A 16,582-nucleotide genomic window follows, 5' to 3' on the forward strand; every position below is an offset into this window, starting at 1 on the left:
ACAACTGGTAAAACAAACAAGTTTGCGTGCTTAACCGTGTTCTTACGAGAGGTTTACAGCAATCAGATTCATTGAACCAATGGATCCTCCCTCCACGTCAAATGAATGCCGACCATATCGGTCTCACAAAATTCCAGCCTGCGATCGATGTCGAAAGCGTAAGTTAAGATGTGAAGCCGACTTATCAAATGGTTCATGTCGTATTTGTCGGGAGCAAGATGTCGATTGTGTTAGGTCAGAGGCCTCCAAGACGAGGAAACAAACCTCTCCAAACACAAATAACATTGAAGTACCTTCAGTGCGTTCATTGAAACGTCCCAGAATAATTGATTCAAGCCCTTCTGCTTCTCTGAGACATGAAAACAGATTCCCAGAAGATAGTACCGCTGAGCAATCTGGTCTTCAAAGTCCCGACTATAGTCGACAGGAAAGATCCAATGTTAATGACAAGTCTTCGATGATCATCGGCCCCATCATTGCAGAGGATGTCCAATTACTAGAACAATACATGGAATCTCAAGCTCGTCCCGAAAGATCTAAAAGGGGACGCTTATATGACACTGTATCGGACAATCCAAAAGATCCCGTGATTTATCTCAGCGTTCCTCGACGAAGAGAAGGGCTCTCTTCAAGTGAGCGAGCAGGTGAAAAACAAAAGGAAATCTTGGAACAAATCCTAGGGCCAAATGTCAGAGAAGTTGTTAATCTGTATGATCCATGCCAATATCTCATTGTGTATGCTGAATATCTCTCAGTTACTTTCGCCATATTCATCCTAGCTTTCCTATCATTGACGAACACAATTTCAACCAATTATACTCCAAGGGCGATAAAAGTTTATCACCTGCACTTATGTGTGATATATTAGCTTCATCTTTGGTATACTGGAGGCATTGCCCAAACCTCAAACGCTTTCCGGTTCCAGACCAGCGATATTGCTGGAATCTGGCCGTAGAATCACTTCAAGGATGTTTTCTCGCACCAGGCCTCTCGACCCTTTATGCAGCGCTTCTTGATTTGACTGGGCGACCTATTATCTCGATTACAGGCAATACGCTTACTAGTGGAAGATCCGTTGCTCTCGCTCATAGCCTAGGGTTAAATCGCGATCCTAGCAGATGGAGAATATCTGATCATGAAAAAAGTCTACGAACTCGTCTTTGGTGGGGTGTTTTAATCCACGATCGTTGGTGAGCATCATATCTCCCAATATAAGTGATTACAACCTCTTACTAGAACAATCTCCTAGGTCGAGCTTCGCCCATGGTGTACCTGCGCATATTCGAAGAAATGAATATGATGTCCCGCTCCCTACACTCAAGGGACTTCTCACAGACGGCAATCACGAAATCTTACGCATCCGCCCAGCAGAATGCTTTATTCTCCTCTGTGAGCTGACCGAAATTCTTGGCGACATCCTTCCACTGTTATATGACCGTCGATGCAGACCAATCACCGAGACCAACAAACTCTTGCGGCAACTCGAGATCAATCTTGATGAATGGGAAGAGTCTCTTCCACAATGGGGGACAAATAAATCCAACGCCGAACAAGTATCGGGTCTCAGCAGCCTAAAGCTCGGATTTCTCTCGGTCAAAATGCTACTTTGCCGTATAGCCTTTCATGTAAGTTCACTATCCACACTTGTATAAAGCTAAATACCAATTACCACACAGAGTGCCACACATTCTCCCGAGCCATGTATAAAAGAAGTCAAAGCATACCACCAAGCAATGCTCCGCGAATGCGCAAAAGCAATAACAACCTTCCTCACTTCACTAACGGAATAGAATCTCAACGAATTTTGGATGCCATGTATGTCCTACTCTCCATCTCAGTGTGCTATGAATAACTAAACCCATCAAAGATAGCGCATATCACATCTGTTCTGCAACTATCATCCTCCTTCGCTGCGCCATTGATACCACTGATACCGAAACCGCCGAGTCGTGCAAATCTAGTCTATCCGAGGTAAAGCAATGGTTAGATTGGGCACATACTTCTCATCACTGGGATCTCGCCGAAATATGTCTCGCGCAATGTGCAGAACCGATTGAAAGATTAAACGTGTCATCGCGTTCAACGGCAACGAACGTTCGAGAAAATAGGACTGAACAGCCGGGTATGGAAGTGGTAGGTGAAAGTGTAGGGGATCCAACAAATGTACCCTTTCTCGCGGATACAGAGAGCTTGATGAATGGACTTGAGTATCCGTTTGTTGATCTGTGGGATATGTTTGAGCAGGAATATGAATAAGGACTTGGCCACATGCCCCTAGATAGGATCGATCTGCATGTTACTCACTACATTAATAGATACATTGATATGTTCCATTGGTTTTCATTAGGTTCACTCATTTCAGTCAGCAAATTCAAGGCACAGAAAGAATATGTAATATAGGTTTGTATTAAGTCGCTGCCAAGGCTGCATACATACTGGTTAAAGCTGCAATATTGCACCTCCAGAAAACTAAAATACCAACCGATGTTTCTATCAAGATTATTCGTATCGCGTAAAGCAATAACTTCCAGGTAGAATGGGTATGAGTCGTAAAGTTACTTTTGAAAATCTCCCAACTCCGTGAACTCCAACCAATGCTCCCCCAACCATATGCAACCATTTCAAAATCATCCAACGGAAGAAATTGTAAAGTCATCAAATTTTAAATTTAAAGACTCAACTCAACTGCCTTGCTGGACTTGATCTGGCTCGACCATTCTGCAAGAGCAGCTTCAACCTCTCCACCAGGTCCACAGTACTTCTCAACCGAGTGTGCACTACGGCCAATGAAGTTCTTTGGGTCCATCATGTTGTCAAGATCAGCCCAGACTGGTTCAAAGTACTTGGTGGCCTTGATACGGTCGATCAAGTCGTTCTTACCACCTTGCTTCTTGACAACGTCAGAAGCTTGGTGAGAAAGGACACGGATCTCTTCGTGAGCCTCTTGTCTTGACCCTCCATTGGCAACAATTCTCATGATGATGACTTCTGTAGCCATGAAAGGCAATTCCTCCATGACACGAGAGTGGATACGGTTTGGGTAAACAACGAAGCCAGAGACAACGTTGTCCATAGCCATGCAGACAGCGTCAGCTGAGAGGAACATCTCGGGGATGGTAATACGACGGATGGCAGAGTCATCGAGAGTTCTCTCAAACCATTGAGCAGCGTAGGTATCGTTGGCGTTCTTGTTGAGGTTGGCAAGATGACGACCGAGAGCTGCAATACGCTCGGATCTCATTGGGTTGCGCTTGTAAGCCATGGCAGATGAACCAATTTGATCCTTCTCAAATGGCTCTTCCAACTCCTTCAAGTTGGCAAGATGACGAATGTCACTTGAGATTCTCTGAGCAGTAGCACCAAAGCTAGAAAGCGCATTGGCAATTCTGAGATCAACCTTACGGGAATAGGTTTGGGTGCTGATAGCGTAACAGCTTGGGAAGCCAGCCTTCTCGCAAAGGATTTCATTGAGTTGGTCGATCTTGGCACCATCGCCCTTGAAGATCTCCATGAAACTGGCTTGTGTACCAGTTGTACCTTGGGCACCACGGTAACCTATATCCAGAAAGAGTCAGCAAATGCCCAGAGAGGTGAGAGCAAATCAAGCTCAAGTTTAAGAAGTATCAGAAAGACTTACGAAGATCAGCTCTAACTCTCTTGATATCCTCCAAATCCATGAGAAGATCTTGAACCCATTGAGATGCACGACGGCCAACAGTGATCAATTGAGCAGGTTGGAAATGAGTGTAGCCCAAGGTAGGTAAATCCTTGAACTCAAGAGCAAATTGAGACAACTTGTGAATGACAGTGGCCAATTTGGGAAGGATCAAATCGAGAGCATCACGCTGGAAGATGAGATCGGCATTGTCGGTGCAGTAGCAGGAAGTAGCACCGTAGTGAATGATACCAGCAGCCTTTGGAGCAACTTGGCCAAATGCGTGAACATGTGCCATACTAAGTAAAAGGAGTTAGTAAACGCATTTTTAAAATTGAAGAATTGGGGATTTAGAGAACTTACACATCATGACGGCGCTTCTTCTCCTCCTCGGCAGCAACCTCGAAGTCCTTGTCGGTCATAATTCTGTTTTCCTTCATTTGTTGAATACCCTCAGCGCTGATATCCAAACCCAACTCTTTCTCGGCTTCAGCAAGATCGATCCAAAGAGTTCTCCATGTTGAAGCACGGTTGCGAGCAGAGAAGATCTCCTTCATCTCCTTGCCTGTGAGAGTAAAATGGTTAGCATTGAGTCTTTGAATATGATTGAGCAAAGAAATTGATTGTCAAGTATGAAATTCAACCGGAAGAGAAGAGCACATTATGAGATGCAGTCAATGGACTTAAGAAGAATAAACTTAGATTTGAGATTTTATCAATCAACTGCGGAGGGGAGAGATCTGATACTTACTTGCATAACGCGAAGTCAAGGGAGTTTGATAGATATCGTTGGCAGACATCTTGAATAGATTATCCCAAAGATCTTGGTATATTCTGAGTGATTTGATGCTTCTGTCTTGTGAAAAGAAGTTTCCAGGAATTGGAGAGGTTGTTGTTTGGAGATAAGAACTGAAAGACTGAAATACGCGGGGCAGACAAAATTAATAAATTTGTGGAGGGGAAAAAATGATGCTGGAGTCACCAGCGGCCGCTTTGTCCCGTTCCGAGACACCAAACTAGTTTTTAGGGCAATTTTTCAACCAGGGTGTTAGATTAAATTTGGTGCACGGCTGAAAAATGTTATTGAAAGAAATTCTTTGTCTAGTGAATGAATGCCCGAAGATCTTCCATTGACCTACTAGTTTCTGTAAACAAAAAAAGAGTGATAATATATAAGACTACCTCAAGACTACCTGGTAGTCATACAGAAAAAGAGGCAATATTAGTTAAGTGAATAATGATATTATATGGTCATTCTGAACCTCAACAAAAAGCCAATCAATACCTGTCAAGGTGCCTCGAGAGTTCCTGACGAGTCGTAACCAGAATCCATTTTTGTGAAAAAGGTCTCCAGCTCGTAATCAGAATCCATTTTCTGACCGGCTATTGTTTATCCTGACATAGTTCAAAAATACATGGAATCAAACTCTACATCAACACCCATGGACAACCTTGGAAACAAGCAGTTTCAAACTTGAGTATATTGGCTCTATATTCACTCTAACCCCGCTGGTTGAAAGCAGATCAAGCCTTCAGGTATTGAGTATTGACCCAAAAGAATACTTCACAGCACTGGTGATATCCATAGTCCTTCCGTCCGACTACGGAGGGTCTCAACCTCTCTTCCTCATTATTGTTAAAAAGTTTCTCTCCCCTATTTGTGCCGATGTAGAGCGAACTATTGAGCGAATACCATAAATAAATGTGAATATGATTGGTCAATGGCTTGGTTGATGTCGTGATTTTCTTGATCTGCAACTGGTGGAAAATCTCCACAATATTGATGTTAAGCTATTTCTCCATTTCACATGACTTTAGAAAATATCTGATCATAATTCTTCGCCTCGTTGACTTTGAAGAGTAACCAGAAGTGAATTGTTCACAATGACCATCAAGAAACTTTTCCTTCCTTCTGTTGAAGTCTTTATTTGTATGTCAGTGGACAATAGGGCCCTTCTTGAGCAGATCAGCACCCTTGTCTGGTGGGATTCGCATGCTTGCATGCTTTCAAGGAGCCTGCATAGTGCCAGGTGAATGATATCTATGTGTTGAGTGACACTACTCATGTATCTATAGTCCAAATTCACTTCTAGGCCTATAAAAAGTCACAAGGGACAAAGCAGAAGTCAAAAGGATGAATTGCTTCAAAAGTACAACTTGCACAATGAACACAAAAGAATTGCATGATTGAATTGCCCTTCACACCGAACAACCATTAAGAAGTCTTGTGAGAAACTTGTGTGTGAAAACTGGTTATCCAGACCTCTAGAAAAGAAGTAGCAACTGTTATGAAGCATGGAAAGAACCAGTCAGTTCCCAACATATAATTTGGATATCAACTGTGAAATGCCATTTTGATGCAAACATAAGTATCTTCGATGTCAAAATAATAGTCAAAACATGATACCCAATAAATCGCTCGAACCAGAATGAATTATAAAGAAATGAGGCCTATTGTTTCCCACGGAATAATAAACCAAAGCCATGCCAGTGTGGAAGAGATGGCTCCTGCCCGGTGTATTACTCATTGTAATCATTTTCGAATTACAAAAATGTATTTGAAAGGAGTCCCTCAAACAGAGAAGAAAATTAGAGAAAGAACCAATCAGACGCCGAAGTTTCTTGAAGAAAGCCAGAGCCGCGATGGTAGTCCTTTCCAAGTGCGATTTTTCCAAAGTGTTCAGGAAGGCATAAAGCTCTCACTCCCCCAAAACGCTGAAGACACTGTATTCATTTCTCACATCAAGCCGCGAAATTTATGACTCTGACGATGAACAGGACCTCAGCCATGATACAAACCCACACAATCTTCCTATCTCATTTTGTTCTTTACCATCAACACACTTCGAATGTACGAGAAATCGAGTGCTCACCTTGATAGAATCGGACTGATCACTCGGTCCATCCAAAATTTATTTCGAGTAAAGGAACAAGTTTTCAGCTTCGAATGGTTGATTTTCTGCTTTCCTTGCGGTATTAAATGAAGTGATATATTCATGTCTCCAGGGCTGTCTATTATTTTCTAGAGGCGGCTCGGCAGGGAATCCAATATAGCCGATTCAATGATTCAAGGTAGGTCATACGATTTCATTTTATATATTGATTAAACTATTTTCAAGATACAGAAGGTGTCCATTATCAAGGCTCCCGGTGGCACCGATTCTCCAGACTCCATAGTAAATCCTTGCCATTAAATGACTTTTCTTAAATCCTAATTCTGCAGATCTATAAAATCCCTTTCGCTGTTATCCATTGTTGTCCGTATCTTTATTCGAGAGGTAAAAGAAACCATTTTTATCAGCCCTCTACCCCGTCAACCAGTTTTTATAGAACCCTCTCTACGATGTTAGACGCCGTCGAAAATTGTCGATAAGATGTTGAAACGTTGCCATACAAAGAAATATGCGATATGTCCAATTCCATCGCTTCATCGCAGTACACTGACACCAAGTTTCATGCCGAGTTTTAGGAAGGATCTTAGAAGACGTCGACTTATACAAATGGTAGTAGGTTAAGAACGGCCAAAGGAGTGAAGGCATCAGCGATTCTTTTTCTGGGCGATTGGACTCGCGGGACAGGTATTGGAACGCCTTTTTGAGGCTCAGGGAAGTGTTCTCTCCATATCTTGTCATCAAGCTTTCGCCCAAGTTCTTTCCAGGTGGTGATTGTGAGTTCCATGCGACAATGTAGATTTGGAATGCAGTCTCGTACGTGAGCGAAACGAATTGAAAATTCAGTTCGGCACTCGACACAATGTTCAATCTCACTTGTCTCTTCTTCAACTTTCTTCCAGTATAGTCCCCATGAGCTCTTGGGAATGTTGTCAGATATGTCAATAACTAGATCCCGTCTCGTTGGGCAAATTCGGGGACGGATATGCATTGAATTCGAATAGCATTGAAGATGGGCACATATATCGACGCGTAGCCGTATTACTTCGCCACATTTTCCTTGGAAAGCCCTATGTTGGCGGACTAATGTGGAACCGCGTTGGTTAACGAATGTAACTCGATCCTTCTGGAAACCACAAGATTCGCTATCTTCGCGGATAATATTCCAAAACACTTCTCTTTCGACAGTCCAGGGAAAACCAACTCGGTTGTAGGGCGCAAAGAAGCAGATATGGTAATGTAGATCCCGGGCTAGATATGCTGCAGCCATCTCATTCATGTGATATGATCTACTCAATCTTTTTCTGTGGTTAACAGAACATTTTGAAAGCTTCTGAAGAACCCTACCGACACCTTTTGCGGGGCTCGAACATTGTAGAGAACAGTAAATATTGCAGCAACCATTCAAGGTCATATTCTTAATATCATATGCCAATATTCTTCGAAATAACAAGTTCTCGTGGCGTGTTAGATTGGATATGTATTGAGATCCGATGATGACATAGATTGTTTTGCACGAAATCGAGAATAGTGCGGCCGATGCGACATCCAAGTTGTCAGCAACCTGTTGGATCAATTCGCTAGAGAAATTCTCAAACGCTGAGTTTGTTAATGCGTTTCGTTTGTGAGGAAAGTGTATTCTCAGCAACTGACGGATGCTGGAAGTTGTCTTGAAACGATCCATCTTGGTTGGAGCTGGGTGTTGTGGGAATCGATGAATTGTGAAAGAGACACATTTCAGGAAAGGTCTGGACACTTTGTGATGTAACTGTTCAGAAGAAGAGTGTCATTAATTAGTCTAGCGCATGTGATTCCCCAGACTTGTTTACACATTAGTGCGATGGAGATCTTTAAGTAGGTAAATAAGTACATCATGTAGGCTTCGCTTAGTCATTTTCGAGTAATCTTGAGCGCTTTCCCCCTCTATTGTGCGGGGGTAAAATTGATCATTGTACCTAGGTGGTTGAAGAATATAAGTCAGTAATAAGTCCTTTTGTTCTGCAAGTAATAGGCTTGAATTCTTCAACAAAATCTCGATGGTTTCTTACACAATTGCACATCAAAAAGATATTCAGTTCAGGTTACCGGATAATACTTAATTTTCGTTTAATTTAAAGCCACACAAAAACCGACTCAAAGCCGGTACAATTACGTATATACGATAAATTTGTAGTAGGAACCCTAATGCAGAACTGAAATGTTAAATGCTCTTATTGCTATCTAAAAGTTGAGGATAAATTACAACTTGGAGCAATATTCTTATGGTGATTGGTAGAATGTGTTGTCTTTGTGCAAGTCCACTCGCAAACCCCGCAGCTATTCTGAGGAATCATCTGCTCTGGGGATTTCATCTCAAGTCGCATATAGCTTTTTTGTTTGGAATCATTATGTCTCCACCGTCCTGATCATCTCGAGGAACGTGAGTTATCGCCGCTTCGTGATCCAGGACTTCAGCACAATTATCAAACTGCATCCTTCTGTTTGAAAATTAGGCGACAGTGTCGATTATTTTATCCTAGCCATGCAATTTGGCACAATCCAAAGTCAATATATCTATTAATTCACTCACATTGAAAGTTCATCCATGTTTTGATCATACGGCAGAGTGAACGTGCCGGCACCCCATTATATGTTATCAAGATGGCCGTATCCAACTCTTGAACTATATTTATTATTGTTCACACTGTGCCTTTTTAAAAGATCACTAAACACCGGTGATGAGGGTGTTGCTCCAGCTTCTTATGGTCGTAACATAAAAAAAAACTGCTATCGTCCTAGAAAGAGGTACAGTTGTTACCACTTTGTTGATACATCCCGTCTTCAGCCTATCAGACGTTAAATTCAACCTCTTCGGGGTTGTTCTTGAATTCACTGCCCAACCGGCAACCAATTTTCAAGAGTAACTGTGAGTATCTCCATTTTGGTCGAGTCTCAGCCAATAATACCTCTATATACCTAACACTGTGCCAAGTATCAGGTCCTCGAAGCTCTCCACCAAATGTGTGTCCTGTACTACACCATGTATAGCTGTTTCCCCGGCTGTAAGACGGGAACCAAACAACCATTGGAGCTAGAAAGTTGTGGACTCTTCCGCGAGATCGAAGATCTATCATTAGAAGTCAACAGATATAGCGAAGCAAGAGGTCGAAATGGTCAAAAGACTGAATCTAAGATACTGAGACTTAAGCAACGCTGCTCTGCATGTGTCACAAAAGCAGTAGCGGCAAAAGTGGCAGAGAGGAAGGCGAGAGAAGAAAAAGAAAGGGAGGCGGAGAGAAACGGGGAGAGAGGGGAAGTTTTAAGACAGTTGAGAATGGAGGAGGATGAAGAGGAAGAGGAAGAGACTCCTAGAGCCAGTCAACACCAGTTCACTGACGCTAACTTTCCTCTTCATACTTATACTCCTGGCAAGAAGTTGGTTTGGTTTCTTGAACCAGTTGAGCTAGTAGCAGACATGGAAGACGAATTGAGAGATGGAGCAAGTTTTCAAAAAATTGTGGAATCTATGGCTATAAAGGCACAACTCTCTCTTCAATATCAAGATCAAAATCCGCACCGATTTACCAACCCTGATGGTTCACTATTCCCCATGGCTGCCATCACAGCTACTATTGATAATCATCAAGACAAATTCCCAAGCCTCGAAGACAATTTCACGACCCCACTATCTCCCATGTCTACGCTGTTAAGCGACACAGCGTCTGGAGAAGGGTCTCCAAAATTGCTTGGCGACACTGAAGGAAATTTTGGCTTGGGCATTTATTTCTAAACGCTTGAAAGCGTGGAGATAAAAGCAATTGCGAACATTCAAGCTTTCCAAGGTAGTAGGGGTAAAATGGTTTAGCGTCCATCAAAGCGTTCCACAGTTTGGAACTAGCAGTCTTAAAGTAAGCTTAAAATATTAAGTCTTCCAATATCCGAAATGAATTTGAGATTTCAACCCAATAGAATATTCGAATCAAGATATTGGAAGCATCTGAATGTCAAACTGCAGCCCGGACCATTGAGATCGGTGGTACTATCATATTTGGGGAGACAATGGGGAAGTGTGGCAGAATATAAGTAGGCAGATATGAGAATTCGGGGTTGCACAGCAAAATTCCAAGAGATAGTTAAGCCACTAGTGTCGTTGTGATAGAATCAAAACTGTTGTTCGTAACATTGCTACTTCAATACTACCTGATCGGAAGTTTCCAAATGATCTCACTGGGGTGTGAAAACCCTTGTGATCCAATCCCCAGAATCAGTCTTGTGAAAGAGTTAGGAAAGCCTTTATGTATTAAGAGGTTTGTCAGAATAATTCCTTGGGGTGAGAATAGAAGAGAGGTATGTATATGAATACTCAATCAAAACTTGCCCACGAAAGATTGAGTTGAAAAGCCGACGCTTTGTCGAAATAAGATGATAATTGCCAAATTGAAATTTATCTTGAAGGTAATGGCGCAGCCCTGGAAATTGCCGAAGCTAGGTAGTTAGAAAAAAGACAAAAACCCTCATAGAAATGCTTAAAGCTTAACAAAAGCGTGAGTTTTCCCAAAACATCGTTTGCTGTCGATAGCAGTAGATGCCAATTAAGAGCCGAAAGAATGTCTAATAGGCGTAAGAAACAGAATTGAAAAGATCCACAGTTTCTGGAAAAAGACAAAGATGCAGGCGACTGATAGAAAAGGCACGGATTTCAAGAAACATTGAGTTGATGTGATTCGGCGAGACTTGTTCTCCTCATCCTCGGTAAGTGAAGGGGTCGGAAGGAAGAAAGCTGTGAACAGTAGAGTAGCGATGAATATGTGAAGTTGGATCCAATTAATGAGGGTGAAGTTGGTCTCGAGACGAATGACATGTGTGAATTTGAAGTTGTGATAATACATGAGCTTTTTTCATAGGTTTACTTTGCTTACCTACCTCGAGCCTACCACCTACCTAGTATCTATTCAGAAAGTCTTGAGCAGAGTAGCAGCACCAAAAGTTGACCCGATACGGGTAAATTACGGGGTAAAACGCCGCTTTTAGATGATACATTCGCATAGGCAATACTTTCGGCGCCGCTTTATTTTTTAAAATTATGATCGAAAAGATCCTCTGTTCACGTCCCACTGTTCCTTCCTGAATGCTTTCCAACGACATCATAAGGTTTGGCCCATATCAACAAGATACCCTGATAAGTATCTTCGCGGACTTCGCGGATGTCTGCATAGCCGAGAACATGACGTCTTTCATATATACGACAATTTTCTCTCGCTCTGTTTGCTTCCTCTCGCACGAAAGGCCATGTGGGCACCGTATCAATTCTCTATGAAAACTGCAGAGAATTCAAAAGGGATTGAGCTCTTAAGAAGAAAAACACAAATCAATCGATAAGTTGATAGGATAGCCGTCCCCGGACCCTCACGTCCCATATCCCACGGCACCACTATAAGCTTAATATCCTAAGCTCCGGTCGTCTGGCCTTCACTAAGACATACGAGTCGTTGATCCTCCGGGAGAGAAACATCCCGAACGCCTCTAGTTACATGCGTAGGTCAAGTTCCTTTGACGTTTATTTTCCTTACTTTTGGTAATGTACCTTTATTTCTACTTTACTTTCTCCTATTTTTCCATGCCTGCGTGATAGCATCACAAGGTTCTCTTTATTTCCGAGAGAAAAGGATTGTTTATAACACGAAGGAAACATTGTGAGACACGACGGGTAAAACTTGAGACGAACACGACGATCGAAATTTTACACGAACGAACAAATCCTTGTCTCGATATGGCTTGATTGTTTTGAAGATCGGATGAATAATTGAACAGTTTTGACACAAGATACACAAGTACCTAGAGACTTGGGACGAATTTTGTGCTTGCGGAAAGTCCGGAGAATCTTCGAAACAAACTGTCAAAGCCGCGACATTGAATCAGACGCAGGAAACTCATTGCGCATTATCTATCATCGTCACAACTAGAAATTCTGTACAGAATGCTCTGTACAAACAGACCCGAGGGCTTCGTACATCCCAATACATGTCCCCTCAGCTCCGCATCCACTGACAGTTTTTCCAGGGCCCAGCCTCCCACCTCAATTCCTCAACCCTCCCCACAACTTGTTTCACAGACGTTATCCTCATTCCCCTTCCAACATGGCTCGCTCTCGCCTTCCTACCTATCCTCTTTGCTCTAGGGCTACACCACCGCAAAATCAACTATAACCCCTCCACCGCACACTTGCGCTCCAATACCCGCTCATCATGTCTTTACCTCACCTTCCTTACCATTTACTACTTCCTTATTTTTGCAAATATCGCCATGCTTACTCTCGAAATCGTGCGGTTGACTAACCTTCACTATGGCATTGGTTTATTGCCATTCGCCTACGCTGGAATCCTTCTCTCGGCTGCTTTGTTTTGGAGTGAAGGAATAGAACGACGTGTAAAGTGGTGGCAGGGAATAAATATGTTGGTTTGGATAGGAGGAATTGTCATGAGTGCTGTGCAGGTTATTGGATTGAAACAACAATATGGCTACGACGGGAGAAAGGAGAGCAAATATCCAGTTAGTGACCAGATTCTTGATGTAGCTGTCATGGCGGGTGTATATGCCGTTATTGCACTACTGGAGGTTGTGCTGGTCGTATGGAGGAGGAAAAGAAGAGCATCAGCCTTGAGGTCGGAGAGAGGAGAAATGGGTGCGTTTGAATATGGGAGAGGCGTAAGCGAGAGCTCTGGCGTGAAGGAGTAAATTATTGTTTCAGACCTGGAGACATCTCTGGGGTGATCTTGTACTTGTACTTGTACTTCCTGCAATCGGTTTGGTTGGTTTGGCGTGTTGGAATGAATACATTGGGACTATTCTATTGGGATATGGTCATGGTATACCCTGGGTACTTTACTTTTCACAAACTATTAGGAAGAGTTTAAATACGCCTCGTATATATTCACTATCACTAAGCTTATTGTATGTGTGAATTGCGTCTTGATCTATTTGTGGTGAGTATTCATCCATTGATTTGCAGAAAAGCAATCGCAAAATGATTCTGCTGCTAGAACGGAATGCAAGAATGGATTTCTGAGACAGGCGCGTGAGGTTTCAGGCTTTTGAAAAGTATCAGCGCTGACAGGTTCAGCCTGGCTACGTTTCACACAGACGTAAGAAGATAGTCCGTACTTTCGCGCACATGGGGTAGCGACGAGATCGTTTTCAAAGACTTGGTGAATGGCCCGGGGTCGAGATCGAAGGGCGTGGAAACAATTGTGTGCCCAGACGTACACAGCCAGTCAATTTCTCACGATATCTCCAGCTAACTCTTATACTCATAGCCACTACGTGCTGATCAATTCCAGATCTTGCATTTGAAGTCTGGAGTAGTAGTAGGCACCATTGTTGGCGAGGTCTCCAAGTATAGTGCACGTTTAAATATATTTGAGGATAGTCTCTTTGAGATCCGGTAGTATCACATGTGGGATTTGAAAAGATTGAATTTGACTTTTGGATTCTGTTGCTATGTATCGTACTAGAATATATATATGTATATACAGATGTGCTATGAGAGTTTTACACCAATGACTATATAAACTTTATGGGAAATACTGCCTAGACTAGCCGTATAACGTGTGTATTTACATACTATTATGTTTCAATAGACTGATGTGAACGAACAAGCAGTGGACCAACTCATACAGAAGGAAATCGATGAAACGCTCAGCATTTGGGGGGTATTCGCTTAAGACTCTAAGCAAAGCCGGTGCTGACAACAAAGCTTACGTCGTCGTTGAACGAGGCGGCGACATCGAAGGTGTGGACTCCACCGTTGGACGCAGCGTAGAGTACATTGTTGTAGTGACGGAAGTAGCGAGTAGGGTAACTCCAAGCTCTAATTGAGCTACCTTGGCCACTAAGACCAGCTTGTGGGCAGAATGTGGCATCTTCGCGGAAGGCTTTGGAGCCGTCATTGGCATTGAGCAGAAGTCCAAAGTCGTAGTGTCTGATGTAGCTGCCGGGGGTATCGTTTGACTCAAAGGAGAAACAGGCGCTGTTTGCAAGACCGGCGCGAACATACCAGCTAGCTTGCTGTTTGAGCGCGGTGGCGCTGGATGATGTAACAACTTGAGTGTTCACGCTGGCGCCAGTGTGTGCAATATAGCGTGTTGTGTATCCGGCGGTAGTAGCCCGAAGAGAGATTGAGTTACCAACGGTGAGAGCAGTTCCGCTGGTCAATGATGTGGTAGCATATTTAGCAGCTACGATGTTGGCTTGAACCGAGTTCTCGGTGGCATCAGAAGGATAACCAGTGGTCATCACACCCTCGTAGAAGGTTCCCTGAGCGCTTACGCTGTTGTCTCCGCCAATTCCGAGGATGATAGCACCTTCTTTGCTCATTGGGTTATATCCACTCGCACTTGGGCGCACACCACTGTAGTACGTCGATAGAGCGCCAGATGCAGCGTTGGCGCCTCGAATGGCCCACAAGTTTGGTCCTCCCTTGACGACTGCAGTGAAGAAACGGGAGGTGATCGATGGATCTCCAGTGTTGACAGTAGCGCTCTTACCAGAGAACAAGCCGTTCTCAAGGTCGGCCATGAGCCAAGGACCGCTGCCGGATCCTGATCCCCAACCGGTGTTGTCACCAAAGTAGATGGCTTCCATGTGACCATTACCCGTGTCAGTACTGCTAGTCTCTGCGTTGCCGTAATCGAAACAGCAGCCACCATTGTAGTGCGTTCCATCGAGAACTGCGTACATACCCTCCGCTGCATCACCCTTGGCTATTCCACTGGGAGCATTATTGCGGTAGCCTGTTCCAGGCGAAATGAAGACTCCGTATGCTTTCTGGCCGTTAAGTGTGACTGGTGCACCAATTGCAGAAGCCAAGTTGTCGTAACTGTTCACATCAGGACCGTTAAATCCTCCGGGAGGAGCTTGGGTGAGGTGGTTACCACGACCAGACTGATCGTAGATTATTGTGATGAGACAAGTGGTGTTAGCGCAGAAAGTGTCTTGAGAAGCAGCATTAGCCACTCCTCCTGCAGCGAGAGGTGCAATGTTCTTAGTTGTTCCATCTGAGCCACGTTTCACCTAGTACATCGAAGAGTCAGTGATTGTTTACCAAAGAATATGAGATTGAGCATCTGATTGCTTACCTGGTAGAGCGAACCGCTGAAAGCACTGTACAAAGCGCGAGTAGTACTGTGTGCGGCAACTGTGAGATTGAAGGGTCAGTCATCAGGAACCTTTACAATGTAACGAGATCTGAGGTAATCAATTGAAGGCTTACCACACGGAGTTCCACCAGAGGAGTAGATATCGCAGGGTCCAGCAGCAACGAGAGGGCTGGCGGCAACAAGGCCTAGAGCAAGTGCGCGAGCGCGTTGGAGTTTTTGACGTGAAAACATATCTAATCACTTTTGTGGCGGAACGACGATGTGAGGCACGCTTGACAGTTCTCAAAACATTAACGAGAAGCTTAAATGGCCACTGACGTAGAACTATACACTTTAAGGTCGGCGTCTTGCGTGCCTTTTATTATCTTCATCAACTGTGTGAAGCTTGGCTTGCATGCTCCTGATTGGTACGCATAGCATGCACCTACCTAGTCGTATTGATAGATACTCAAGATAGCCACTCATCGGAATTTCCGAGGACCAAGAGTCATATGGAACTTTTTATTCCACCTCTGATGCTCGCGGAACAATTATTATACGCGTCACGAGGTCTGACTTGTACAGTGCTAAAGAAACAACAGCAGCAGTTTGATGGGGAACTCGGGTCATCCCGAATGCACCCCGCATACCTAATCATAGGTATTGCTAGTAAAATATGTGTACTATGTCAACAAATAGTGGAGAAAATGCCCGCCACTTCAGTGACCCGTGCCAGGTTTAATTAGAACAAATTTATGTTATTAGTTAGTTCTCCAGACTAAAACGGCGGATCTTATGGCTGCAGATATTTATATCCAATACCGGATCCCAAGACCTGCAGGTATAAAGATATTCCATGCGCTCCAATCGGCAGCACATAGGTTGATCTTGGGAATTAGATCTGCGGGGTAAGCCAGAGTGTT

At 43.5% G+C, this 16,582-nt stretch overlaps 6 protein-coding genes across 6 annotated transcripts; 3 read left to right on the forward strand and 3 right to left on the reverse strand.

Moving 5' to 3' along the window:
• Nucleotides 1-79: 79 nt before the first annotated feature.
• EAE97_011597 (uncharacterized protein) lies at nt 80-2,256 on the forward strand (the record flags this gene model as incomplete). Its single annotated transcript, XM_038882112.1, has 6 exons — nt 80-708; nt 756-1,190; nt 1,250-1,625; nt 1,677-1,712; nt 1,791-1,815; nt 1,868-2,256. The coding sequence occupies 6 exons, from the start codon at nt 80-82 to the stop codon at nt 2,254-2,256; spliced, it is 1,890 nt and encodes a 629-aa protein (XP_038727010.1).
• A 412-nt stretch (nt 2,257-2,668) lies between these two features.
• Nucleotides 2,669-4,455, reverse strand: EAE97_011598 (uncharacterized protein; the record flags this gene model as incomplete). Its single annotated transcript, XM_038882113.1, has 4 exons — nt 2,669-3,555; nt 3,638-3,954; nt 4,019-4,220; nt 4,407-4,455. 4 exons carry the CDS (start codon nt 4,453-4,455, stop codon nt 2,669-2,671), a joined length of 1,455 nt encoding a protein of 484 aa, XP_038727011.1.
• A 2,692-nt stretch (nt 4,456-7,147) lies between these two features.
• On the reverse strand, nt 7,148-8,230 carry EAE97_011599 (uncharacterized protein; the record flags this gene model as incomplete). Its single annotated transcript, XM_038882114.1, has 1 exon — nt 7,148-8,230. The coding sequence occupies one exon, from the start codon at nt 8,228-8,230 to the stop codon at nt 7,148-7,150; it is 1,083 nt and encodes a 360-aa protein (XP_038727012.1).
• Nucleotides 8,231-9,565: 1,335 nt separating this feature from the next.
• EAE97_011600 (uncharacterized protein) lies at nt 9,566-10,315 on the forward strand (the record flags this gene model as incomplete). The annotated part of the gene is made up of 1 exon (XM_038882115.1): nt 9,566-10,315. The coding sequence occupies one exon, from the start codon at nt 9,566-9,568 to the stop codon at nt 10,313-10,315; it is 750 nt and encodes a 249-aa protein (XP_038727013.1).
• A 2,187-nt stretch (nt 10,316-12,502) lies between these two features.
• EAE97_011601 (uncharacterized protein) lies at nt 12,503-13,260 on the forward strand (the record flags this gene model as incomplete). The annotated part of the gene is made up of 2 exons (XM_038882116.1): nt 12,503-12,532; nt 12,586-13,260. 2 exons carry the CDS (start codon nt 12,503-12,505, stop codon nt 13,258-13,260), a joined length of 705 nt encoding a protein of 234 aa, XP_038727014.1.
• A 990-nt stretch (nt 13,261-14,250) lies between these two features.
• Nucleotides 14,251-15,911, reverse strand: EAE97_011602 (uncharacterized protein; the record flags this gene model as incomplete). Its single annotated transcript, XM_038882117.1, has 3 exons — nt 14,251-15,594; nt 15,660-15,718; nt 15,794-15,911. 3 exons carry the CDS (start codon nt 15,909-15,911, stop codon nt 14,251-14,253), a joined length of 1,521 nt encoding a protein of 506 aa, XP_038727015.1.
• Nucleotides 15,912-16,582: the final 671 nt, after the last annotated feature.

The sequence above is a fragment of the Botrytis byssoidea genome (assembly GCF_014898295.1).
Source record: "Botrytis byssoidea strain MUCL 94 chromosome Unknown BBYS_039, whole genome shotgun sequence".
Taxonomy (NCBI): Eukaryota; Fungi; Ascomycota; class Leotiomycetes; order Helotiales; family Sclerotiniaceae; genus Botrytis; species Botrytis byssoidea.